Source organism: Pelophylax lessonae (assembly GCF_965119305.1).
Source record: "Pelophylax lessonae genome assembly, chromosome: 1".
NCBI classification, from domain to species: Eukaryota; Metazoa; Chordata; class Amphibia; order Anura; family Ranidae; genus Pelophylax; species Pelophylax lessonae.
This window is the reverse complement of record NC_138768.1, coordinates 56958652-56984911: the sequence shown is the minus strand read 5'-3', so window position 1 is coordinate 56984911 and position 26260 is coordinate 56958652. Positions and strand designations below refer to the sequence as shown.

General features: G+C 41.7%; 1 protein-coding gene across 4 annotated transcripts in view; it reads right to left on the bottom strand.

Moving 5' to 3' along the window:
• DCC (DCC netrin 1 receptor) overlaps positions 1-23144 on the bottom strand; it is a 1040152-nt gene extending 1017008 nt beyond the window's left edge. For all 4 annotated transcript variants that reach the window (XM_082267705.1, XM_082267706.1, XM_082267707.1 and 1 more), the window contains exon 1: positions 22572-23144. In XM_082267705.1, the coding sequence (XP_082123831.1) occupies positions 22572-22659 (88 nt within the window). In that variant the 5' untranslated portion in view covers positions 22660-23144. The remainder of the gene's footprint in view (positions 1-22571) is intronic.
• Between the last annotated feature and the right edge of the window lie 3116 nt (positions 23145-26260).

The window sequence follows — 26260 nt, the reverse complement described above, 5'->3', positions numbered from 1 at the left end:
GTAGGTTTGCATCTCATTCCTTTCGGATCGGGGCGGCCACTGAGGCTGCACGCTGGGGATTGAACGACGATGCGGTCAAACGCATTGGGCGCTGGGAGTCTAGGAGGTTCTTGTTGTACGTTCGTCCACAGCTGTTGGTGTAGGGTATGTACGGGGGGTGGTTTTGTCGCTGGGGGGGTGTGGGCCCGGCTGGTTATCTGATTATTGGTTGGTTTTCTTTTCCTTTTGTCCCCTTTTCTTGTAGGTTTGGAACCCTGCCTTGTTTGGATCGTGGGACACTCGTATGTTTTCTGGGGGGCCCGGAGAGCTGATGTGCGTCCTAATGGTAGACAACTTGGTTTTTCTCGGCACGAGGCTTGTGTCAGGTGGCTGGGGGTGCCGGGGCTTACTTGGGGCAGGGTCCTTCCCGAAGTGCATCGTTTCGCCCGGTTGGACAGGCAGCCAGATGTTTTGGTGCTGCATGCCGGGGGCAACGATTTGGGGGCCAGGTCCGCGCGGGCCTTGATCAGGGACATAAGGTTGGATTTCCTTAGGCTGCGCACGGCTTTTCCGGCGCTGCTTGTAGTTTGGTCGGATATGGTGGCCCGCACGTCCTGGCGCATGGCCAGGTCGGTCGCGCGCCTTAATAAGGCTCGGATTAAGTTGAACAAGGAAGTGGGGCGCTTTGTGTGTCGGAATGGGGGGTTGGTGGTTCGCCACCTGGAGTTGGAAGTGGACACATGGCGGTATCTGCGGGATGATGGAGTCCACCTCAATGCGTTGGGTATAGATTTATGGGCCCTGGGATTACAGGATGGGATCCAGCGAGCCTTGAGGGTTTGGAGGGGCACGCAAGGGTAAGGTGTCACCCTTGGGTGCTGGTGGCGTTTTGTTGGTCTTTGCTGGCGGGGGAGGTGAACAGTTTAGGATAAGGGTATGGTTGGGACTCATCGTTGGTATGGGTCCCTATGGTGCATTCCATTTAATGTCAGTTTAAATGGAATTCAAAATGGTGGCACTGCGGGGAGTGGTTTGTCTCCGAGCCGGTGACGCGGCTGGAGGCCTATCAGGGCACAGGTCCCGCAATGCAGGATTTGGAATTATTTGGAGGAGCCTCAAAGACCAACAGGCCTAATGACTGATTGTTTTATGTTTGTAAGGAATGTTTTTTCTCCTTATGTTAATTTTAAGGTAAAAGGGTTAATAAAATGGCTGCTGTGGCCAATTAACTCCAAGCACGGTGTGGTCTCAATTATTTAGGTAAAGGGAAAGGTTTATGGCATGGGGGTGGAGCCTTTGGCTTTAAGCAGCCTAAGAGTTTGGGGGTGACATCTATTCTACATTGGTCAAGCAAGGCCCGAAGCGAAAAAAAAAAAAAAAAAAATAGCGCAGGGCAGACATGACCATGTGAAGAGGGGAGACAGGGCAGGTGTGAGTTAAATTAAATTGTTTTGAGTTGGGGGGTATTCAGGGATTGGTGTATCAGGTTTGGGAGGGGTTGAGGTACAGTTAGGAGGGGTGGCCCCTCAGATTGGAGGTCAGTGGAAGTTCAACGGACGAAGGAAGAAGAAGCTTCCCACCCACCCTCCCTAATTTCTGGGACTGTTATGGTTGATTTTGATTCATGTCTTTTGTGCTTTCTGTCCTTTCTGGGGGAATTTTATATTGTCATGGCAGCTGGGCGTTTTGTTGGTCTTTGCTGGCGGGGGAGGTGAACAGTTTAGGATAAGGGTATGGTTGGGACTCATCGTTGGTATGGGTCCCTATGGTGCATTCCATTTAATGTCAGTTTAAATGGAATTCAAAATGGTGGCACTGCGGGGAGTGGTTTGTCTCCGAGCCGGTGACGCGGCTGGAGGCCTATCAGGGCACAGGTCCCGCAGTGCAGGATTTGGAATTATTTGGAGGAGCCTCAAAGACCAACAGGCCTAATGACTGATTGTTTTATGTTTGTAAGGAATGTTTTTTCTCCTTATGTTAATTTTAAGGTAAAAGGGTTAATAAAATGGCTGCTGTGGCCAATTAACTCCAAGCACGGTGTGGTCTCAATTATTTAGGTAAAGGGAAAGGTTTATGGCATGGGGGTGGAGCCTTTGGCTTTAAGCAGCCTAAGAGTTTGGGGGTGACATCTATTCTACATTGGTCAAGCACTTTATTGGTGTTTGTCGCCAATACACTTTATGAGATCTATTTGATTTTTAGCACTTTATATATATTGGATGCATTTTATTCCCGTTTATATTTTGCATGCACTATATTTGCATATTTTCACGATGCATTCGTTTAATATTAGTGCTGTATCTTGTATATATTATACCTGTAATTTGCTTAAAGCGTAATTCCACTTTTGTTGAGAAAAAAACATTCCCCTCTGGTTGATCTCTGTACATTACAAGGAATTTAACAAACTTTGTTGCAGATTCCTACCTTTTGTTATTCTATAGAAATCAATTTGTTCACCTGTGCCCCTGTGTGAGTCTAATGGGAGTGGTTTCACAATTATCTATCAGCTGTGGCAGCTGCAGGACACTAATGAGGAAATCTGCTGGGCCTGCATCCCTTTAGATGTGTTCCTATTGGGAGTATCTCACCAAAAATGACACTTTTGTTGCAGGGGATGCCAGGAATCTGACTTGTATCTTAGGCAGACTTCTGGGAAAATTGGTGAGCCAATCACACAAGCAGGAAATGATGTTTCTGGGGGTGTGGTCAGTATACATTCTGTGTACAGAACAGCTCCAGGTGGCAATATTGCATTGCATTTTCAGAAAATTACAACAGCTGCAGATTGAAAAGGTCATTTTTAATAACATTCAATTACAATATGATTTGAGTCACATCGGTATGCGCTATATTGGTTTTTCTTTATTTTCTAGTTTCCCCCCCCCCCCCCCCCCCGAAAGTGGAGTTACCCTTTAACAGGTTTATTTCCTATGATTTTTATCACCATCTAGTGGCCATAATGTTGTGTTCCACCGCATTATGGCCACTAGATGGAGCTGACAATCATAGGAACATTTTAAATTGCAATTGCAAACATTTAAACATTAAAATACAAGTATTAATTAATAATTTACTTAATACGTAATAATTAAATTATTATTTATTGAAATATTTAATTGCAAATTTTTGTGATTATTTTAAATCTCGGGGAAGCTGACACATTTCAATTCACTATTTATGAACCTTCTACAAGGGAAAGGGTATAGTGTGTCACCAATGCATATACGCCAGAATGATTAAAAGCAATGCCAACTCCTCAAGCCTTCAAATCTCCCGGAGGGGCCCACAAGAAAGACAGATGAGTTCACAAGGGTCCACGTACATATCCACATCGGGTCCAAAGGACAACCACCAAGGCAATCAATCTGTCCTACCTTCCCCCTTAAAGAAGATTCATAAAGAGTGAACTGAAACGGGTCACATCTCCCCAGATTACCCCCAGAATACAGATTACTGGGGGAAATACCCCCAGGGGATATTTCTGTTACAAAACCTTGATAACTCACATATGTATGTATCAACCCCACCAGGGGGTATCTGGGTATCGTAACAGTCAATAATCACCTATTGTACTTTGATGCTGGAACATAAATATGTTAAAATGTTTTTTGAATAATTTTTGCATATAATAAAATATGTCTATTTTTATTATACTATTCTTTTTTTTTTTTGCCTTAGAAAGTCCCATGGGAGAAACTTGTACTTTTACTCTTATGGGAATGGCTGATAAGACTCCTTGGGATTTCAATATATCTGAGACACTGGGTTGTCAGCTCACTACAGGAAGTAGGGGCTTGCTAGATTTCTGGCAGGATTTTTTAGACTTAAAAAACAAATATAACAAAATTGGCTTTCAGTGGCATTTTCAGCAGACCAAGAGGAAGCAAATAAGAGAAATACATTTTTACGGTTTACATAAATGTTATATATTATGAATAAAATGAAAATGTATTTTAATTTGAATATATTTTTAAATATAATATATTAATATTATATATATATATATATATATATATATATATATATATATATATATATATATATATATATATGTGTATATATATATATATATATATATATATATGTGTATATATATATATATATATATATATATGTGTATATATATATATATATATATATATATATATATATATATATATTTTTTTTTTTTTTTTTTAATATATACTTTGGTTTATGCTGTCAATATATTGAATACCAAATCATACTGTATGTAATGGAAATATAAAATATAACTGAATTCTTTCTTGAACATGATTGGATGAATAAAATAAACACAGCTTTGCCTTATTCACTAAGCAAAGTGAGCATTCTCTTTGCTAGGTGAACAGTATCCCTTCCTTTAGTAAATCAACTCAACTGAATAAAGAAGAGGAATATTACGTTTCATTTAAATTTTTTACAAACATGCACTAAACCTTTAAATGAGCATTGATGCCTTCAAAGAACGTTATCTCATTGGCATGCCTATGGCCTTTGATGAGTTTCTTATAAACATTTCCTTGGAACATATTTTCGCCTACATTGCCCTTTGATATAACACAAATTAGTTTTCTGGATGCCATCCATTATATCCACCACAGTGAACACAGCAGCGGTGTCAATTCCAAAAGCAACAAAAGCAAACCACTAAATCTGATGATATAAGAACATCGCTGAAGGCATGGAAGAGAGCAAGAGGGAAGAGAACGTATCATTCTAAAGTGTGGGGATGGATCATTGGCTTTCAGCATCTTAAACTTGCCGTGATGGGTTTGGAGCGCGGGAGTTTTGGTGCAAAAAGTTTGGGAGGAAACATTTTAGCATTAATAAATTGTACACTTGTATGTTCCAACCTCTGATGGGTATTGGGTCTTACTATTGCTTATGATCTTTTGTGCTGCCATTATCACACGTAAAGGCTTAAAGCTGAACTCCATCCTAACCTTTAGTCTTGCACAGTTCTACCGGTTTCTCTCCTGTACTGATATTGCATACTCTGATTTCACTTCACACTGTGAGATTCTCAGAGTGTGCATTAGAAGAAGCAGGGCTACCTCATTTTCATGGTTAGAGTATATCCAACCTTATCTAGCTCCTCTTCAACATTGTACCACTTACTGTATTCACGTTCAGTCATGTAGGCTCAGTGTCAGGACCTGGATCACCTGCTGGTGGCACTGGGCTTCCCAGAGTGGAAGGTTGTAGTTTCAGTGTCCACCAGTGGGTGTCTCCTAACAGATCCCAGTAATCAGTTCCACCTGATGCTGGCTGCTGAGAGGTTATTTAGTCCCTGCTCTACATTTTACCCTCGCTCCAGTATTTTGCTTGCTGCCAGATACTGCTAGTTGGTCATCCTGTTCCTGCTCTCGATCATGCTTTTTGCCTTGTACCTGCACCCTGCCACCTTGTTCCTGGTTCCAGCTTTGGTTTCCCCTTCCTATACATTCCCTGCACCTCCAGTTTTACCCTGCTTGACTCCGTCACCCCCTTTGTATATATATAGCTTTCTGTTACTCTGTTCAGTTAGGCATTTTGCCACTGGGTTTTTGGTTCACATATACGGTAACTTTATCCTTGTGTTTGGATAGATTTTGGTTTCAGTGTAAATGTGTAAATAAATCTTACTTTACAGCGTCCAGAGAAGAAGTCTGAGCCTATTAGGCTGTGCAGCATACACATGTGCTGACACAACAGAAAAGAGAGCTCTGATGTCATCAGTCCACCACTCCCTCATTGCCCAATCTCAGATGGGGTATAGGCCGTGACCAAGTTGTGTTGTTTAACTGCAATATTAAACAGTGAGGTCTCCAACGTGACTGTGCTGTCTAGGGGGCAGCACAGTTCCCCAGTATGGGCAAACCTACAAACCATTCTGTGTCTAGGGGGAAGCCAGTCCCCCAGAATGGGCAAACTTACAAACCATTCTGTGTCTAGGAGGCAACACAGTCCCCCAGAATGGGCAAACTTACGAATCATTCTGTGCCTAGGGGGCAGCACAGTCCCCCAGAATGGGCAAACTTACAAATCATTCTGTGCCTAGGGGGCAGCAAAGTCCCCTAGAATGGGCAAACCTACAAACCATTCTGTTTCTAGGAGGACAGCACAGTCCCCCAGAATGGGCAAACCTACAAACCATTCTGTGTCTAGGGGGAAGCACAGTCCCCCAGAATGGGCAAACTTACAAACCATTCTGTGTCTAGGAGGGAGCACAGTCCCCCAGAATGGGCAAACTTACAAACCATTCAGTGCCTATGGGGCAGCAAAGTCCCCTAGAATGGGCACATTTACAAACCATTCTGTGAATAGGGGGCAGCACAGTCCCCCAGAATGGGCAAACTTACAAACCATTCTGTGCCTAGGGGGCAGCACAGTCCCCCATAATGGGTAAACTTACAAACCATTCTGTGTCTAGGAAGACAGCACAGTCCCCCAGAATGTGCAAACCTACAAACCATTCTGTGTCTTGGGGGAAGCACAGTCCCCCAGAATGGGCAAACCTACAAACCATTATGTGTCTAGGAGGCAGCACAGTCCCCCAGAATGGGCAAACTTACAAACCATTCTGTGTCTAGGAGGCAGCACAGTCCCCCACAATGGGCAAACTTACAAACCATTCTGTGTCTAGGGGGCAGCGCAGTCCCCCAGAATGGGTAAACTTGCAAACCATTCTGTGTCTAGGGGCAGCACAGTCCCCCAGAATGGGCAAACCTACAAACCATTCTGTGTCTAGCAGGACAGCACAGTCCCTTAGAATGGGCAAACCTACAAACCATTCTGTGTCTAGGAGGACAGCACAGTCCCCTAGAATGGGCAAACCTACAAACCATTCTGTGTCTAGCAGGACAGCACAGTCCCCTAGAATGGGCAAACCTACAAACCATTCTGTGCCTAGCGGGCAGCACAGTCCCCCAGAATGGGCAAACCTACAAACCATTCTGAAGGCAAAATGCACGTCTACTATTTATTTAGCCATTTGCGCTGCGTCAATCCTCAAAACACAAAAGCCGATATCATCGATATTTATCGCACATAATTCTATTTTCACCACCTGGATTAAATGTGCTACGTTTTACCCTAATTGATATTTAAACATGAAATGAATTGATGATTAAATAAGCACAATGAAGGGATTTTGAAGCCATGTATAGCAACATATGTGAGATGTGCCAGATGGTCCTATTATATGTAGGCTAGCATGCCCACCTCCTTCCTTATCAGGGGTCCACAGCACAACAAATGACTAGTGCAATTAATCTGAGTGTGTTATGTGTTTCATGCAACAACAAGAGCCATATTCCAGGCTGGCAATGGTCCAGATGATAAGGAGGCAGAAAACAGAATATCATATGCTTGGTTATTCATAGCATTGCTACACATATATACTATTTACCATTCAAAGGCTGATCATTTCCCTATCCGTTTTCCACATTGTGGGGGGAGGGGGGGCTTTTATAGATCAGAAGCTGATGAATTAGTGCCCCCTGTACGAGGTCTCCTTTGTCTTTTTTATGAGGAGAGTACTATAGTAATAAACTTAAAAAATAAGTAACTTTTTGGTAAATTCTGATAACAAATGTGCACCCTGAAGGCCATATGGTAATAAAATCACTAATAGTCAGTTTTGCCAACCTCCTGCAGCATTTTTTACTGACACAACTTGGAAAATTTACAAACTGTCAGTAAATTTACTGACGGTTGGCAACCCTGCCAATAATCATATCATGTATCATGCCCTGTACAACTGGAAATGAACTGAACTATGCTTTGTGCGGTAGCATATGTGCCATTCAATGAGAGGAGATGCAGCTTTAGAAGACAAAGATAAAGCTCATTCAGATATGGCAATGGGAAAGTCAGACAGTGAGTGGAAAAAAAATGTAATTAAATGAAAGAATAAAGTACAGAAAGGGGTACTATGGATCAATTCATGACACACTGTGGAAAATGGATCTGAGATTTGAAGCACCACGCCAGGAAATAATTGTCCGGGTATACATTTATTCCAATGGGAAGTCGAATAAATGAGGGGAGCCAACGTTGTACGGAGGGTCTTCAGGGTTAGGGTCAACCCCTTCTTTAGGGTTAAATAATTATATAAAATGGACAGAATTGAGAATGAGAAATTAAACAATGTATTTATGCTGTACAACGGGTAAAAAATGGACAAAAGACATGGATGAGCACCTTTGGATAAAACACCTTTGGGATGAATTAGAGTGGAGACTTCGACCCAGGTCCAACATCAGTGTCTGACCTCACAAATAGGCTTCTGGGAGAACGGTCAAACATTCCCATAGACACACTCCTAAACCTTGTGGACAGCCTTCCCAGAAGAGTTGAAGCTGTTATAGCTGCAAAGGGTGGGCCAACTCAATATTGAACCCTACAGACTAAGACTGGGATGTCATTAAAGTTCATGTGTAAAGGCAGGTGTCCCAATACTTTTGAAAATATAGTATATATATATATATATATATATATATATATATATATATATATATATATATATACACACATACATACACACACATACATTTTATTGCAAGGATGAGTCCTTAAATTTAAAGAGCACCTGTCATTTCAGATCCATTATGGCAGTGCCTGTTAGCGGGCATCCACACCTGCTGCTGCCACGTCCCTCACCTTTTCGTATCACTGCCGCATCACCAGCCGTCCCATTAAAGTGAATGGGACTGTCGGTGAGTCAACAGCGGGTCGGAGGAGGAGCCACTGTAAAACAGAGAAGACAGTTGCTCTTTAAAAATTATGATTTAAATCGAGTTGATTTAAATCAAGCCTTTTTACTAGTGATTTAAATCAAATCCACCTTGTTGGGAACCACACCATGTTTGCAGATTCTGTAATCAGCCTCTGATATCAGGCTTGGGGGACACAGGGTGCCAACTCGAACAGGAGCCTGATAGTGACCTGACGTCATTGGGCTGCCTACCACCATGGCTCTGCAAACAGACAAAACTCCTATAATTGTCACTTGACCACTAAATACTTTAGGGAATAGCTTATTTTTTAACATTGCAATTCACAGTAAATACGTAAATTTCGTCTGCACTGCACTGACTTTTTAAAATCTATGTACATACACTTAAACATGTCATACTTTTTTTTATTTGCCTAAGGACTTCAAGATCTTTAGGAGACAAAAGAAACCAAGTGTGAAAAAAATGTTTATTTATTCCAATGATATCTGAGCCTGTAACAACTGCCTGGTAAATCTGGTGAAATCCATGGGCACCCCAATTATCAGCAAATTAGGTCTGATACAATCCTCCTATGCCAACAGTTGTCTTTTGTTTGTGTGCCTTTGTGATGACAGGATCCCTTTGAAACACTGGTTGTCTGTATATGCCTATATGAAAAAAACCTGAATGATATGCCTTGACAGGAAGAATATAGCAGTAAAAAGAGATTCAGCTGCGCATTTGGCTAAAGAATTGACTTTTCAGAGATGGTTTGCAACTATGCAATTGTAATTTTCTTTTCCTTGTCTCCTCCACACAACATCATCAATGAACCTACCCTAATCCCAGAGTCAATGGCTTTAGCTGGTCAGTGAAGGCTGTTTGACCCCCCTGCAACCTCCATCTGTTGCCCTAAGCATTGTTGTTCAACCCCTTTTTGTTAGCTGCTTGGCCCCCCGGAGAGGCAGGTCCTCTTTAGGACCTTCCCGCGTAAACATATCAATTGATGAGAGACTACATTTGCAGAATGCCCACTGTTCATTTGTACTTATACTGAATGGATAGCTGGGATAATAGCAGATACATCAAAAGGCATCTGTTGCTTTATGGGGGCAACCCCAGCCTTTGTCATCAGTATAAGTCACATGTCATCAGTATAAGTCACAAAGGCGTTATCCGCATTAATATTGTGTAAGCCCAAAAGATGATTGCCTATTAAATTCTCGTGTTTTCAGGCTTTTGATAATAATCAATTTGGGGAAAAAAAATAAAATTAAATATTAGAGGTTTGAACACAGGAGAAATATGAAAAAAGACCCATTTCAATAGGGGATCCAAGGAAATAATAGTGATGTAATATATTGTACATAAAAAAAAAACATCTGATTCTTACAAATAAAGTTTGGAGTATAAGTGGCTAACTTAGGATATCAATGCCACATTTTGTGGGGACTTAGATACCTTTTTTCAGGCTTCATAAAATTCAATATAAAGCCCGAAGAAGAGATCTGAGACCTAGGTCATTCTGACTCTGAGAGATTGCATCTGTAATAATTTAACTAGTAAAAGGGTATAACCATTAAACCCCAAAATTTCTGCATTAATCAATGGCTAACATGGTACAATATCCTAGTACTACAATTCTAAAAAAAAAAAAAAAAAAAAAAAAAAAAGGATTTATTCAGTATTTTAAAAGCTCCTTACCTAATTTGGCCCCTTTTTATAGTAGTAACATAAAAACTCAAACCTCTAATTAGTAAAGTGAACTGTAGAAAGTGAAGGCATGTTTGTTATCTTCGAACATCCAATCTTATCCAGACATAGTTCCTAAATATTTTACATTTTTCCTGTACCTTACCTTGCTAAGTGAAACAACCACATTGCTTACTACCAATAAAAGCAAGACCATCATTCAATCAGTAGTTGGATGAAAGGCTAAAGCATGACCAAATCAATGATTTCCATAGAGAATCATTAAATTTATAAGTTGCACCAGCCAAAAGATGGCACTCCTGTATCTTTGTGTCTAGCCACTTAAGCCCCGGAGGATTTGGCTGCTAAACGACCAGAGGGTATTTTGCGATTCGGCACTGCGTGACTTTAACGGACAATTGCGCGGTCGTGCGACGCTGTACCTAAACGAATTTGGCGTCCTTTTTTTCCCACAAACAGAGCTTTCTTTTGGCGGTATTTGATCACCTGTGCGATTTTTTGATCACGCGCTATAAACAAAAAAAGAGCGTAAATTTTGCAAAAATAGCAATATTTTTCCCTTTTTTTATATGAAATTCCCCCCAAAAAAAAATGTAAAAATCAAAATTTTTTAATATTTTCGGCCAATTTGTTTTATGCTACCTATGTTTGGTAAAAAAAATCGCAAAAAGCGTATTTTGATTGGTTTGCGCAAAAGTTATTGCGTTTACTAACAAAGGGAAAGATTTTTGTCATTTTTGTTGTTTTTTTTTTAACGCGTAATGGCGGCGATCTGCGATTTTTTTTGCGGTACTGCGACATTGCGGCGGAAAGATCGGACCCTTGACTGACATTTTTGACACTTTTGGGGTTACCAGTGACATTTCTACAGTAATCAGTGCTATATATATGCACTGTTACTGTAAAAATACACTGGTAGTGAAGGGGTTAACTTTATTTGAGAGGGAGGGGCTGTGTGTGTCCCTAGGGGCGTGATTCTAACTGTGATTGGCTGTGGCTTCAACTGTATGCAGAGTGATCAATGGATCTACATAGTAGATCCATGTGATCAGCTCTCATACAGAGAGGAGAATGACAGGCAGCTTGTTTACACAAGCTGCCTGACTTTCTCCCTCTCCCCCGCCGATCGCAGAGTGGCCGGCGGCGATCGGGTCCGCCGGTCACACGCGCGGGGGGGTCCGTGACCACGCGGGAGCGGGAGCGCGCCTCCGGCGGCGCGCGCTCGCTCCCTAAACCCTCACAGGCGAGCGACGTAGACCTACGTCACTTTGCCTGTGAGGGGCTGACCGCCGCCGTAGATAGTCGTGCGGCGGTCGGCAAGTGGCTAGAGCAGCCTTTCTCAACCTTTTTACCCCAGAGAAACCCCTAAAATAATCTGCAGGTTTTGAGGAACCCTTACTAAAACCAACTTATTGGGGGTATATAGGAAAAAATGCCTCTTAGATTGGTGGTCAGTAGGAGGTTTGAGTGCCTTCAGTGGTGGTCAGAATACCAATATTACAGTCAGCTAAAAAGATAATTGGTGTCATGCTGCTGGCTCTACCAAATGGCACTGGCCAAGGAACTATGCAGGCACCGTTAAATAGGAGGTCAGAGAGCAAAAGCAATTGCTGGAAAAACCCCTAAAATTATTTGCAAGCTTCGGGCAACCCTTACTAAAACCAACCTATTGGGGGTCAATATGAAAAATGCCCCTTACGTTGTTGGTCAGTAGGAGGTTTGAGCCCCTTCAGTGGTGGTCAGAATGCCACCCTTACAGGCAGCTGAAAAGATCATTGGTATCATGCTTATATCTCTACCAAATGACACTAGCCGAGGAACTATGCAGGCACAAACAATTAGGAGGTCAGACAGCAAAAGTTTGAGGAACACCTAGCAATAGCTGGAGGAACCCTAGGGTTCCATGGATGCCTAATTGAGAATCACTGTTCTAGAGTAATCTTCCTCAAAATTTGTACCCTAGAGGAACACTTAAAATAAATTTCAGGTCTCAGGGAAGTCCTGCTAAAATAAATTTATTGGGTGGTCATTGGTAAAATGCCCTTTACATTGGGAAAATTCACCCCTTACAGTCGGGGTCAGAATGTTACCTAGACAAACATCTAAAACGTTGGTGGTCAGTAGGAGGTTTGAACCCCTTCAGTGGTGGTCAGAATGCCACCCTTTAAGGCAGCTGAAAAGATCTAGGGGGGGAACCTCTGGGTGAGTCTAGGATGGAAAATGACCTGGGGGTACTGGTAAACAACAGGCTTGGCAGTGGCATGCAATGCCAAGCCTCTGCAAGCAAAGCCAACAGAATACTGGGATGCATAAAAAAGGGGATTCACTCCAGAAATAGAGATTATTCGCCCACTCTACAAGACTCTGGTCCGGCCACATCTGGAGTATGCTGTCCAGTTCTGGGCTCCGGTCCTCAGGAAGGATGTGCTGGAACTGGAGAGAGTCCAGAGAAGGGCAACAAAAATAATTAGGGGAATGGAGGACATCAGCTATGAGGAAAGACTACAAGCACTGAACCTATTCTCTCTGGAGAAGAGATGATTGAGGGGGGATATGATATCAATGTACAAATACTGTACTGGTGACCCTAGCATAAGGAACAAACTATTCAGAGAAAGGGAATACAATAAGACACGTGGCCACTCACTAAAACTAGAGGAAAGGCGGTTTAACCTTAAAGTACGTAAGGGGTTCTTCACTGTAAGAGCGGTAAGGATGTGGAATTCTCTTCCAGAAGCAGTGGTATCAGCAGGGAGCATTGATAGTTTCAAAAAACTATTAGATGGGCACCTTAAAGACCACAACATACAGGGGTATACAATGTACGGTTAACAGCAAACACACACACACATCATAGGTTGAACTGGATGGACTGATGTCTTTTTTCAACCTCACTAACTATGTAACTATGTAACTATATATTGGTGTCATGCTGCTGGCTCTGCCAAGTGGCGTTGGACCTAGAACTTTGCGGGCACCATCAGATAAGAGGTCAGTCACAGTTTAAGAAAACCCTCAAAACCTTTGTAGGAACCAAAGGGTTCCACAGATCCCTAGCTGAGAATGGCTGGTATAGAATATTATTATTATTACCATTAATGTTGTTAGTGGTAATATCTATAATATTTAAGTTCTGCGAAACTGTTACACTGTTGCATAACAGCTACATTCTTGCAAAGCTGACACAGATGCAGGAAATCCCAACTAGAAGGCAATGCAGAGCCTTCTCAGTGCTATTGCCACACTGTTACATGGTTCTCAATGGCCTCATAAACAGCTTTTGATTTTCCCATAAATCTCGGCTACACAATGTATTGCCCATCTGGGGGCCCACAGATACTTAAAACTCAAAGACTCTCCCTGACCCTACAAAGGGATTTCATATCATTTGCACCATTTATTAAGCACATGGTGCAATTATACCAAATAAAGATATGGGTATTTTGTATTAAAATAAAAAAAGCTTTCATCGGTGATCCTATCTTACAGATGTTCCCTTGTTACACCCCTCTAGCTAACATGCCAATAAATACTCCTCACATCAGCAGCGTTAGCACGATGCACAGCAGCACAGTGGGCAGCAATAAAGAACATAAAACAGATGCTGGGACTTGTCACTGTTGATTTATTCAGCAACATGCACCAGTAAACCTAACAGGATTTCAAGGCAAATTGTATAAAATCTCACAACTTGTTACATTTACTTGTTACACATGATGCCCACAGACATATGTGCATGTATTACAAATAAAGAGTTTGACTTGCAAGAAGGAATTTAAGGCTTTTATCAACATAATTAAGCCTTATGCATAGAAGTGTCAGAAGATAGCACCATTCTTGCTCCCTACAGCAACCGGCTGGATTTGCCCTGTCATTTTTCCAAGCTGGGTTTGCAAGCAAGAGAGAATCTCATTGGTTACTTAGAAAGTGAGAAGTATGATTCTGTCAGGCTCTTTTTAGGCATGAGACCCAATGTGGAAAGGCAGATGATGTTTTGTAAGTCTTAAACACATCAGAATTCAGCTGTTAGAAAGTAATGGGTGAGAAAGAGTCTAAATCTCCGTTGATAGTTGAATGTAATATAAGTATATGGAATATAATTATATGGAATCGCGGGCAGAATCTCTGAGATTCCAAATCGTATGGCAATCATTGCACAACGCGCGGTAAACCTTTGGGTGCCATTATCCTTTAATGGTATCCCAAATGCAATGCGATTCTGCCACGAATGTCGTGCATCAGGATCACGTGGAAATTGTGGCAAACAGTGCTTATAAAAATCAATAAAGGAGCAGGAGCTTCTCTTTGGGTGACAAACGCACATAAGGCAGCCCATTCAAATGAATGGGCTGGCCGTTTGCGACACCCAAAATCATGTGAGAATCGCTCCTTGAAAAATGTGTAGCAAGAACGCTCATTCCTGAGATATGTAAATGCCCCCAAATGTTGAAGCCCAACAGAACCGTCTTAATTTATTACTGCAATGCAGTTAGCCTACGTGATAATCATACTGCACTTGTTATTTTAGCTTTTAAGTTCTGTGGGGTCCTGTGCTGGCAACACATAGGAAAGTCGGACCGCTGCTATCACGTACAATACAGTGGCTTGGCTTTCCAGTAGACCAACGCCTCCCACCTGAATACTGTTGCACTCAATAGTGCATCTCAAGTTGCAAGAGCACTGTAAAGGCCCGTACACACACGCAGATCGTCGTCATACAAACGTCGGCGGACGAAAGATCTGCCGATTGTATGCGTGTTAGTATGGTGCCTCCGACAGATGTCTGCACACAATCTGCGGACAAGAGTCTTTCTTGCAAACATGAAAATTTTTGTCTGCAGACACCAGAACGGACAATTGTTTGCCTGTCAGTACAGAAATCAGCCGACAGACCGCAGATTTGCAAGACTGGGCATGCTCAGAAAATAAAAAACACAGGGAAAGTTAACCATTACATGACATCACTTCTGCAGTCAGCTGAAGTCTGCGGACAAAATTCTTGTGCTGTCCTTGTGCTGTCTTTGCACTTTTCAACAGACACCGACATCCCGGGGAGAAAAGACGAACATTTGTATGACGACGATCTGCGTGTGTGTATGGGGCTTTAATTAGATTAGTGTTTAGGGGGAGTGTTAAATCACTGGAGAGCCGGCCACTGTTCACAGGGCCACTGATAGAGGGGGACCACCGGTCCTCCTGTAGGGGGCCCAAACAGCAGGAGGATCGGTGGAGCAGAGAAGGAACAATGCCCTCTGTTTGTCTCACCCAGCAACTAAAAGCCAATTTCTCCCCTTCTCCCTCCTGTTGGCTTTCAGTTGCTTGGTGAGAGACACACATGACCATATTTAGGGGGTTCTCAGGTGGGTTGTGCTCACCCAGATTTAAGTTCTGCCCCCCTGGCCGGCTGACCGGCCACCACTGAGCTCGGGGGGCCCCATCAGGTAGGCTGTATGGGCCCTGTGATTTCTAACCGCAGCCCTGACCGTGCGAGCCAGACCACTAGAAGTTATTACTTATAAAAAGGGAGAAAGGGGATTAAAAGAGAGTGCTGTTTTGGCCTTTTTGTATCTTTTTGTATCCAAATCTGGCTTTAAACTTCTCCATAACACTATCTCGGACCTGCCTGGTGTGTTCCTTGTTCTTCATGATGCTCTCTGCGCTTTAAATGGACCTCTGAAACTATCACAGTGCAGGTGCATTTATACGGAGACTTGATTGCACACAGGTGGATTCTATTTATCATCATTAGTCATTTAGATCAACATTAGATCATTCAGAGATCCTCACCGAACTTCTAGAGAGAGTTTGCTGCACTGAAAGTAAAGGGGCTGAATAATTTTGCACGCCCAATTTTCCAGTTTTTTATTTGTTAACAAAGTTTGAAATATCCAACAAAATTTCGTTCCACTTCATGATTGTGTCCCACTTGTTGATTCTTCACAAAATATTACAGTTTTATATCTTTATGTTTGAAGCCTGAAATGTGGCAAAAGGTCGCAAAGTTCAAGGGGGGCGAATACATTCACAAGGCACTGTATATATATATACATATACACATATATTTGTGTATGTATATATAAGGTGTTGGCACATTGATCTCCCTTCAGGCACAGTGAAAGAAAAGTGTGCAAGTAAAGTTATAATGCTAATATGAATGCCACAAGCGGTGGTTAGGTTGTGTCCAGACACATTCGGCGCACCCTGTGTACATGTCTATGCTGCAAAGGAAATAGCATGAATAGTCTCTATTCTGTACTTACTCCTCACTCCTTATTCCATGGAGGATTAGTGATATCACTGAAAGATGAAATGCCATAGAGGCCGATTTCCAAAAACTGTAATAACACTCAATAACATTTCTTTTACAATATCTTTTTTTTTTTTTACTAGATTTGCTCATTTTGTCAAGAAAATAATACAACAGAAAGAAATCAGATTTCAAGAAACCAAATTCCATAAAGCACCCCACTGTCCATGCTGCCATCTAACCCATACTGTATGTAGTCTAAAACTTTCTTACAACCTGCTGTGTTGGCTGGCCTTGACAGAAGAGATGGTATTTTAGTATTTAATTAAAGTCACACACTTCTGAGTAACACACAACTGCTCTGGCATTCCTAAGCTTCTTTCAGCCAGTGAGTTAAAATGAATGCATTCTTCAATCTTCAACCTTGGAAAGCACAAGCTCCCAAACAGATGCAACTGTGGTAGGCTGCCAAGCAGGGAAAGTTTAATGTGATTCTGCTACCTATAGATAGATTCCTTGTGGGCACCTCCTACAGGCTCTTCATACTCTCTAATGCTCATTTCCATGCCTTTTTTCTTAGGGGAAAGCAGAGCAGGAATTAAATGCAGAAGCTTTGTCCTGCGGGAACACAAATGCTTCATTCAGTTCAGATGGTCAAGCAGCCCTGGACATTAGATGACATTTTAGAATCAGTTCATTCCCATCAGGATGCATGGTGTCGGGTGCATAGGCTGCCATAGAGCTCTGTGCGCTGTCCCTTCAGCACCACGCATGGGAGGGAATAGAGCAGAGCTAGGGATCGGGTCTAATGCAAGTTAATGGGGATCTGCAGGGTGTGCTGGGATTGTTAGTTCACCAGATTCAGCATCAGCATATCTATATGCCCTTCTCATTTATTGCTAATTGCATTAAACAACCTTCTTGGTTACCACCATCTGCAGCAGTGCCCAATGCCCATCCTGATCCCCTCTATGAGAGATCCTTAAATTATTGTGCTGGCACTTCCCAGCTACAAGCTGGGATGGATGGCCACAGTGACTGTGGTGCTGCTGGGATTGTTAGTTCAACAGATTCAGCATCTGCACATCTATATGCCCTTCTGATTTATTGCTAATTGCATTAAATAACCTTCTTGGTTATCACCTTCTTCAGCAGTGCCCAATGCCCAGCCTGATCCCCTCTATGGGGGGATCCTTAAACCATTGTGCTGCTGGCACTTCCCAGCTAGGGACTGGGGTGGATGGCCACATTGACTGTGGTGCTGCTACACGTTTAGACATTGTTGCAAGCCATCCATTGTTAGCACTACAGTCACTATACAGAGATTTTTGATTCACTTGTTATAGTGTAGCTATAGATCTAAGCATATTGAGACTTATAGTCCCACTACAGCTGTAGAGCAATCCTTGATGGGAAGCATATAGGCTCAGCCTATGCATCCCTTTGCAGAAACTCATTACCATTGCACAGCACGTTTACAGCAGAAAGACATTAAACCCTCACTCACCATTCTACTAGCACAAGCTATCACACGTCATGCAACTTCAAGAGAAGCAGGATCTTCCTTACAATAAGGCACTATGGAGACACCATATTCCCAATGTTAAATATGGACACCTTTTAAAGCTTATATTAAGGGGCTTGATAAATAAAGCAGTGCAGATAAGGATAAAGTGCAAATGCAGTCATCTTATAGTACTATTCAGAAAGCATCTGACATCCAGCTACAATGCCATTGGTTGCCATGGAATAATGTATATCGTCACTAAGCTTTTTCAATAAGCACATGTACCTATCTTCTACAGTAAGTCACCACTGTGACCATGTGCCTGTACTATACAGCAAATCAAATCACAGCCGCATCCTATAGCAAACCACAGTTGTGGCAATTGTCTGTATTGTACACAGATTTACGGTGTATAGCATTGTACCAATCTGTTAGCTGTAGAAGGGTACCTGTGTGTTTTAGAAATATAGAACTGCAGTAGGGTACCTGTATATACAGCATTTCTTAGTAGTAGAAGGGAATCTGTATACTACAGCATTTCTTAGTAGTAGAAGGGCACCTGTATATTACAGCATTTCTTAGTAGTAGAAGGGCACCTATATATTACAGCATTTCTTAGTAGTGGAAGGGTACCTGTATATTACAGCATTTCTTAGTAGTAGAAGGGTACCTGTACATTACAGCATTTCTTAGTAGTAGAAGGGCACCTATATATTACAGCATTTCTTAGTAGTAGAAGGGTACCTGTACATTACAGCATTTCTTAGTAGTGGAAGTGTACCTGTATATTACAGCATTTCTTAGTAGTAGAAGGATACCTGTATTTACAGCATTTTATAGTAGTACCAAAGTACCTGTAAATGTATAGGTTAAAGCAATATAAAACTCTAATAGTATACCTGAATATTACAGCAATTCATATAGTAGAGTGCCTGTTTATGTTATAATGACATAGCAATGTAGTACTTGTACATCGCAGCAATTCATAGTAGTAGCTACCCTACTACACATTACAGATTTCTTTATAGCGGTAGGGACCAGGTACCTACATATTACAGCATTTCATAGTAGTAGAGTATGTTATAGCAAAATAGTATAAGAGAACTTGTATATGCTAGCAATGTAGAACTCTAGTATAGTGTGCCTGTATATTACAGCATTTCATAACAGTAGTAATGCACCTGAACATTACAGTATTTCATAGTAGTAGAGTGTGTAATAGCAGTAGTGAACAGTACTTGTATATGTTATAGCAATAAAAAATGAGTAGTGCCTGTAAATCACAGTATTTCATAGTAATAGCAGAGAACCTGTATAGCAATAGGAAACTCTAGTAGTGTGCCTGTATATTACAGCTCTTCATTCTAGTAGGGTGTCCATATATAATAATATAGAACTGTAGTAGTGTGCCTGTATTACAGCTCTTCATGCTAGTAGGGTGTCCATATATAATAATATAGACCTGTAGTAATGTGCCTGTATATTACAGCTCTTCATACTAGTAGGGTGTCCATATGTAATAATATAGAACTGTAGTAGTGTGCCTGTATATTACAGCTCTTCATACTAGTAGCGTGTCCATATATAATAATATAGAACTGTAGTAGTGTGCCTGTATTACAGCTCTTCATACTAGTAGGGTGTCAGTATATAATAATATAGAACTGTAGTAGTGTGCCTGTATTACAGCTCTTCATACTAGTAGGGTGCTATATAATAATATAGAACTGTAGTAGAGTGCCTGTATATTACAGCTCTTCATACTAGTAGGGTGTCCATATATAATAATATAGAACTGTAGTAGTGTACCTGTGACCTATACCATGTCATAATAGGGTAGTATAGTAGGGTATCTGTATAAGGTAAAACAATATGCAACTGTAATGGTATGCCTGTATATTACATTTTATATAGAAGTAGGGTACCGGTTTATTTTAGCATTTCTTATAGAAGTAGTGTACCTGTATATTACAGCATTTCATAGTAGTAACAGAGTACTTGTACATGGTATAGCAATATAGAACTTCAGTGGTGTGTATCTGTATATCATTTCATAGCATTAGGGTGCCTGTATATGTTACAGCAATAAGGAACTCTGTTTATTACAGCATTTCATACTAGTGGGGTACCTGACTACCTATATATGTTAAAGCAATATAGAAATCTGGTGGTATACCTGTATATTACAGCAATTGCTGTAGTAGGGTACCTATGTATATTACAGCAATTAAAAGCAATAAGGTACCTCCTGTAGCTCCGTACCTTTATATTACAGCATTTCAGAATTAAATTAGTGTACCTATATAGCACAGCAATTTACAACTGTATTAGTGTGCCTGTCTCTATATTATAAGGATCCACAGCTCTAGTAAAGTAAGTATATGCTACAGTTCTTCTAAGTAGTAGCAGGGTAACTAAAAGCTACAACAATTCGCAGCTGTATAGGGTAACTATATGCTACAGAAAATTTTGCAGTTGCAGGATAACTAAATGCTACAGCAATTCACAGCTATATCGGGCAGCTAAAAGCTACAGCAACTTACAGCTCTATAGGGTAACTAAATGCCACAGCAATGTGCAGCTCTATAGGGTAACTATATGCCACAGCAATTTGCAGATCTATAGGGTAACTATATGCCACAGCAATTTGAAGCTCTATAGGGTAACTATATGCCACAGCAATTCGCAGTTCTATAGGGGAACTATATGCCACAGCAATTTGCAGCTCTATAGGGTAACTATATGCCACAGCAATTCGCAGCTCTATAGGGGAACTATGTGCCACAGCAATTTACAGCTCTATAGGGGAACTATATGCCACAGCAATTCGCAGCTCTATAGGGGAACTATGTGCCACAGCAATTTACAGCTCTATAGGGGAACTATATGCGACAGCAATTTGAAGCTGTATAGGGTAACTATATGCCACAGCAATTCGCAGCTGTATAGGGTAACTAGTTGCTACAGCAATTTTAACAGTTGCAGGATAACTAAATGCTACTGCAATTTACAGCTATATCGGGCAGCTAAAAGCTACAGCAATTTACATCTGTATAGGGTAACTATATGCTAAAGCAATATGCAGCTCTATAGTGTGTAAGTATCTGTTGAAGCAATTTAAAGCTGCATATGCTACAGCAATTTTCAGCTGTATAGGGCAACTATATGCTACAGCAATTTTATCAGTTGCAAGATAACTAAATGCTACTGCATTTCACAGTTATATCGGGCAGGTAAAAGCTACAGCAATTTACAGCTGTATAGGGTAACTATATGGTAAAGCAATTTAAAGCTGTATGGGGTAACTATATGCTAAAGCCATGGAAAGATGTATGGGGTAACTATATATTACAGCAATTTACAGCTATATAGGGTAACTATAGGCTAAAGCAATTTGCAGCTGTATGGGGTAACTATATGTTAAAGCAATGTAAAGCTGTATGGAGTAACTATATGTTACAGAAATTTACAGCTGTATAGGCTAAATACATGTTACATCAACTAAAATCTCTATAGGGAAACACTATGCTATATCAATTTAAAACTGTATAGGTTCACTATATGCTATAGCAACTTACAGCTCTGTAGGGTAACTATATGATACAGCAATGTAAAACTATAGTTGGATTCACTATATGCTACAGCAGCAATGTAAGGATATAGTTGGATTCACTATATGCTACAGCAATGTAAGGCTATAGTGGGATTCACTATATTCTACAGCAATGTAAGGCTATAGTTGGATTCACTAAATGCTACAACAATGTAAGGCTATTGTCGGATTCTCTATATGCTACAGCAATGTAAGGCTATAGTTGGATTCACTATATGCTAAAGCAATGTAAGGCTATAGTGGGATTCTCTATATGCTACAACAATGTAAAGCTATTGTCGGATTCTCTATATGCTACAGCAATGTAAGGCTATAGTGGGATTCTCTATATGCTACAGCAATGTAAGGCTATAGTGGGATTCTCTATATGCTACAGCAATGTAAGGCTATAGTGGGATTCTCTATATGCTACAGCAATTGACAGCTGTGTGTTGACCTATAGCTATAGGGTACACCCATCCACAGCTGTAGCAATGTATTCTATATACTAGAGCAGTTCACAACTGTGCCAAAGTGCCTGAAGCCTGGGGATGAGGGGGGGAGGGATGCATAATTTCCTACAAACATGTGATAATTTACTATATATCATCCATCAAATCCCAAGAAACCTTGAGAGACAAGCTTTAAATAATTCATTGTATCCTTGCTGCAGGTGCAAGGTTTAGGTTTTTTAATATGTATATGTTTTCCAAAGTGCCTGCTAAAATACAGCATAGTAAAAAGTACAGCAAAAAATGAAAAGGGATAGCTCCTTGGAGGGATGCAAGGATTGCTGTATCCACACAGCAGAGAGTAGAAGATGTGACTTACCAGCTTGTGATAGATGTGATCCCAGCAATGTCAGAAGCATGACAATTCCCAGCTTTGGCAATGAGTACAATCCAAGGCATCCCTCCATATTTCAACATGCACCTCTGAAGGCTGGTACCCTGAGCCCTGGCACCTTCATGCAGAACCCAGTATTAGGTTAGACTGTAGCTTGTCGTAGTAGCAGGCAAAGTTAATTCAACCCAACACAGCACAATCCGATAGATCCAACTCACTCAAAAGCTCAAGAAGGAAAGCTGCAGGCTCTAACCATCCAAAAAAAGAAGAAAAAATGATAAGATTCTAAATAGATCCAAAAATCCTGGAGAGAATTAAATCCTTTGGGGCAGATCATCTATGAGTTAGTTCCATGTTGAGCATAAAAAAGCCAAAAAAAGGAGCAAAAAATACAAAATAGAAAAATCCCAGGTTCCTTTTATTTTCTTGGGAGAACAGGTTAAAAAAAGGCATTCACTTGTTAGCAGAGAGGTCCAGCAGCAGTGTATGTGAGCTTAGAGTCTGATGTGTGTGTGTGTGTATCCATTGATCAGGAGATGTGGAGGGCTTGGGAATGAAAATGTGGAAATGGGAAGGGAGATTGAGGAACAGGATTCTAATGAGGATTGCAGGGAAGAAAAGGACAGACTTTGCAATGCACAGGCTTTGTGTTCAGTGCCACTGTGTGTCCGAAAGGATAAGCAGGAGCGCCCTCTATGGGTGGAGACTTGGAAGTGTCTCAGATGAAGATTTGTCAGGTACTGTATTTTACAACAAATAACATCTATAAGTTTGACTTATTTTTAAAATATTTTTGAAATATTAGTATATTCATTTTATTATTTTTTAAATATCTTTTAAATATTAGTATATTAATTTGAATATTAGTATAGGATTTTTTTTTCTTTAAGCGACACTGAACTCTGGTTAAAAAAATAAATAAATAAATAATTGTGTACTCATAAATAAAAAAGCGTACCTTCTATTGTTCTCAGCCCCCTCTAAATCTCCAAATTCCTTTTTTTTTTTTTTGCTATGATCTAACGTATTGTAAGAGGGCAGCTATGTTCATTCTCCATGGTCCCATTGTATGTAAGAATGTAACAACCTTCTCATGCTTGCTCCCAATATGGTTTCTGGGGTCAGACCCCGGACTGAGGACACTGTCCCCAATCCATGTCTGTCCCCGGATTTGGTCCCAGATTCAGGACTGGATTAATATAGACAGGGCATCCCATGCTAGCTGAGAAACAGCCTGGTGGCTCAGATGCAGACGCCCCCTGCTGGACGATCTCACTGCCTCTCCTGCTGCTGTTTAGTGGAGGAGAGGCAGAGCCAAAAATTGTCCATGTGGAGGGCTGAGACCGGGAGAAGAGCAGATGGGGGGGGCTTGTTTGTACACAGGTGAGGATAGTGGGGGAGCGGGGGTCACAGCTGATGCAGCTGCATGGAGAGATGGAGAGTTTAGCTGTTGTGGGGGAAGGGCTAAGACTAGAGGTGGCTGCAGAGATAATCTGTGAGAGAAGGGTGCAGAGGTGAGCTATGGATGTGGGGGCAGAAGTGTCCTCTGTGTATACCTCTGAACCCTGCACTCTGTGCCTAACGTCCTCCTGTATACTATGTAGTCCTGTGCCCAGCGCTCTGTGTATTATGTAGTCCTGTGTCCAGCACTCTGTGTATTATATAGTCCTGTACCCAGCACTCTGTGTATTATATAGTCCTGTACCCAGCACTCGGTGTATTATGCAGTCCTGTGTCCAGCACTCTATATATTATGTAGTCCTGTGCCCCCAGCACTCTGTGTATTATGTAGTCCTGTACCCAGTGTTCTGTGTATTATGCAGTCCTGTACCTGTACCCAGCACTCTGTGTATTATGTAGTCTTGTGCCCAGTGCCCAGTGCACTGTGTATTATACAGTCCTGTACCCAGCACTCTGTGTATTATGTAGTCCTGTACCCAGTGTTCTGTGTATTATGCAGTCCTGTACCTGTACCCAGCACTCTGTGTATTATGTAGTCTTGTGCCCAGTGCCCAGTGCACTGTGTATTATACAGTCCTGTACCCAGCACTCTGTGTATTATGTAGTCCTGTACCCAGTGTTCTGTGTATTATGCAGTCCTGTACCTGTACCCAGCACTCTGTGTATTATGTAGTCTTGTGCCCAGTGCACTGTGTATTATACAGTCCTATACCCAGCACTCTGTGTATTATGTAGTCTTGTGCCCAGTGCTCTGTGTATTATGCAGTCCTGTGATCAGCGCTCTGTGTATTATGCAGTCCTGTACCCAGCACTTTGTGTATTATGTAGTCTTATGCCTGGTGCTCTGTGAATTATGTAGTCCTGTACCCAGCGCTCTGTGAATTATGAAGACCTGTGTCCAGCGATCTGTGTATTATGTAGTCCTGTGCCCAGCACTCTGTGTATTATGCAGTCCTGTACCCAGCACTCTGTGTATTATGCAGTCCTGTACCCAGCACTCTGTGTATTATGCAGTCCTGTACCCAGCACTCTGTGTATTATGCAGTCCTGTGCCCAGCCCTCTGTGTATTATGTAGTCCTGTGCCCAGTGCTCTGAGAATTATGTAGTCCTTTACCCAGCGCTCTGTGAATTATGAAGACCTGTTCCCGGCACTCTGTGTATTATGCAGTCCTGTACCCAGCACTCTGTGTATTATGTAGTCTTGTGCCCAGTGCTCTGTGAATTATGTAGTCCTGTACCCAGCGCTCTGTGAATTATGAACACCTGTGTCCAGCGATCTGTGTATTATGTAGTCCTGTGCCCAGCACTCTGTGTATTATGCAGTCCTGTACCCAGCACTCTGTGTATTATGCAGTCCTGTGCCCAGCCCTCTGTGTATTATGTAGTCCTGTGCCCAGTGCTCTGAGAATTATGTAGTCCTTTACCCAGCGCTCTGTGAATTATGAAGACCTGTTCCCGGCACTCTGTGTATTATGCAGTCCTGTACCCAGCACTCTGTGTATTATGTAGTCTTGTGCCCAGTGCTCTGTGAATTATGTAGTCCTGTACCCAGCGCTCTGTGAATTATGAACACCTGTGCCCAGCGATCTGTGTATTATGTAGTCCTGTGCCCGGCACTCTGTGTATTATGCAGTCCTGTACCCAGCAGTCTGTGTATTATGTAGTCTTTTGCCCCGTTCTCTGTGAATTATGTAGTCCTGTACCCAGAGCTCTGTATATTATGTAGTCCTGTTTCCATCGCGCTGTGTATTATGCAGTCCTGTACCCAGCTCTCTGTGTATTATGCAGTCCTGTGCCAAGCTCTCTGTGTATAATGCAGTGCTGTGCCATTTGCCAATAAAAAAAAAAAATATGTCCCCAGATTTAATTTTAAAAATCTGGTCACCTTCACCTTCCTCTGCTTGTTCCAAACAAATGGAAGTCAGGGGGAAAAGGAGAGGTTCAGGATACAGGATTAGTATAGCACTTCGCAAAATAAAGGGAGATAGAACAATTCAATACAAGAGGGTAACGAGGGGCTGCTTGTGGAGCTTACAATCTAAAATAGGGAAGAGGTACAAAACATGAGGAATGAGCTGATGGAAAAGGTCAAAGTACAGTTTTTAGGGGGAGGCAGGGCAGGCTCAAAGTGGAAATAAAGTCGGCTTTTTTTTTTTTTTTTAAGGCCCCCCCCAGGTGGGTTATGCTATAATGCACTAGTATGCGCAGCATA